Below are 2,083 nucleotides of genomic sequence, written 5' to 3'. Positions count from 1 at the left end.
ACACACACACACACACACGCACACACACACACATATATATATCTTCTGCATTTTAAATTCTACCCTTCACTACCTCATTTTTAAAAGTCACCCTTTAACATAGAATTCTCTAATTACATCAATAAATAATTTTTTTAACTTGATTTTTTAAAATTGGAGGTGGATCTCCTGGAGAATGTTGGAGATGAAGAAGGCAGGCAGAGCAGAAATAGAATAAATGACTGTGTGTTTTAGTACTGATTGAATATTGGTGACAGATTATTTAGTGCCTCTGCAAAGTTCACATACCAGTTGAGGAAAGTAAATTAGCTATGGGACCTCCTAACCTCACTGTATTTTTTACTTCAGGAGTTGCTTTTGAACAGGGTAAAATCCTTCCTACTCCTGAAACAGTTCCCTTCAGACTTACCAGAGATATTGTGGATGGGATGGGCATTACTGGTGTAGAAGGTGTCTTCAGAAGGTAAGTCAAATAGGGTAAGGTAAGGCAGATGATTTTTGGTGTTGAAATTATTTGGATTATTGATTTCTATAGATTATAGAGTTCACCCTTACTAGAATTATTATACATTCCAGTGCTTTACCAGTACTAAGAAAAAGACCTTGGGTAAAAGCAGTAATTATTTCCCCTTCCTTCAGACCACCTGGGACCTCACCCAGTATGACACACATACTGTCCTCCCTTACTGCCTCTGGAAGCAACCCGCCTTTAATTTTCACACCTTTGTCCTTGCTAACTGTTTGTTTACTGATCAGAACTTCTCTTGTGTGCTCATTCTTGGGTATATACATTATCTTAAAGGAGCTTATGATCTGGTACCAATTTCTGCTAAAAGAACTTTGCAGTTCCCTGTAGTTTTCCCAGCATAGGCCTACATACTCAACTTTCTTTTTTAAGTCTACATACTCATCTTTTAACAGGGCAGATTCTAGTCAAAGTAAACTGTAATTACCATAATAATCAACTGAAAGAAATGTTTCATAGTAGTATTGTGTTATTCTTATAAATGCTAAGCTCATATTCACAAATATATTTGTATTCATTTCAGAAACATCTACTGAAAACCCACTCTGCCAAGTACTATGCTCTTTGAGATATTAATTGGGGAATTATTAACAGGAATAGTCTCAGCATACTAAACATGAGTATATAGGAGGTAAAGATATGTTGAAAATGTTGGTGTATAATAAAATTCATATTTATAATGTGTTTGTAGATGCTGTGAGAAAACCATGGAGGTTATGAGAAACTCTCAGGAAACCCTGTTAACCATTGTAGAGGTAAAGTATATTATAAGGAAATCTTTATTTCTCTGCCCAATAGACTGTGTATCTTGTTAGGAAGGCACTGATTGGAAGATCAGTGCTTTGTTTTAATGAGGTGGGATGATGCTGGGCAGCAGGAGAGTAAATAGTGGCTTAGAAACTTGAGGCCTTCAGCCCCCTCAACTTTCTTGGAATGTTACAGCACTATAAGTAACCTCTAGTCTTTAATACATACATCAGCACTTTGACATCTTAGGTACCTTGTATGGTATTATTTTCAGAATGATTTCCTTTGGAGTTTGAAGAGAAATCAATAAGTTGTATCTCCTTTTCCCATGCCCAGGTTCAGAACCATGTAGTGAGACAGATGGAGATCAAAGTGTCAGCATTGTTACCGTAGGAACATGACTGAGCAGTGAGGGCCAAACTGGCTTGCTGCTGGTGCCACCTCAGTGCCTCTTTGCTGTCTTAACCTGGGAACAGCCCACTGAGTGGGATTTGGGCCTACAGGGCATAAACACTCCATCAGGATCACTGCCTCATGTTGATCAGGGCAGAAAGGGAAGGAAGTCCAGCAAATTTCCAGTGCTTATGACGTTAATTCTACCCAAGTGAGAATTGGGTACCCAAGGCAGTCATTCTCTGTCCTAGTAAAGGGTATGTGGGGCAAGAGATCAGGAGAGTGTCCTCCACAGGGAAGCTTGGAAGTGGAGTTGAAGCATGCCTCCCTTACATTCTTTCAGCTTTTTGTTCCTTTAACTGGTGGTGCTGGACCTGGCTGCACTTTACTATCACCTGTATTTTTTTTTTTTTTTTT

The 2,083-nt window shown here is 38.7% G+C and overlaps 1 protein-coding gene across 2 annotated transcripts in view; it reads left to right on the top strand.

Annotated features, from left to right (window-relative positions):
* Positions 1-2,083, top strand: part of ATM (ATM serine/threonine kinase) — a 137,287-nt gene that overhangs the window by 128,574 nt on the left and 6,630 nt on the right. For both annotated transcript variants that reach the window (XM_024766966.1, XM_024766965.1), the window contains exons 60-61: positions 349-463; positions 1,218-1,281. In XM_024766966.1, the coding sequence (XP_024622734.1) occupies positions 349-463; positions 1,218-1,281 (179 nt within the window). The remainder of the gene's footprint in view (positions 1-348; positions 464-1,217; positions 1,282-2,083) is intronic.

The sequence above is a fragment of the Neophocaena asiaeorientalis genome, unplaced genomic scaffold (assembly GCF_003031525.2).
Source record: "Neophocaena asiaeorientalis asiaeorientalis breed wild unplaced genomic scaffold, Neophocaena_asiaeorientalis_V1.1 scaffold338, whole genome shotgun sequence".
NCBI classification, from domain to species: Eukaryota; Metazoa; Chordata; class Mammalia; order Artiodactyla; family Phocoenidae; genus Neophocaena; species Neophocaena asiaeorientalis.
The sequence above is the reverse complement of the archived record's forward strand: the minus strand, read 5'-3'. Positions and strand labels throughout refer to the sequence as shown.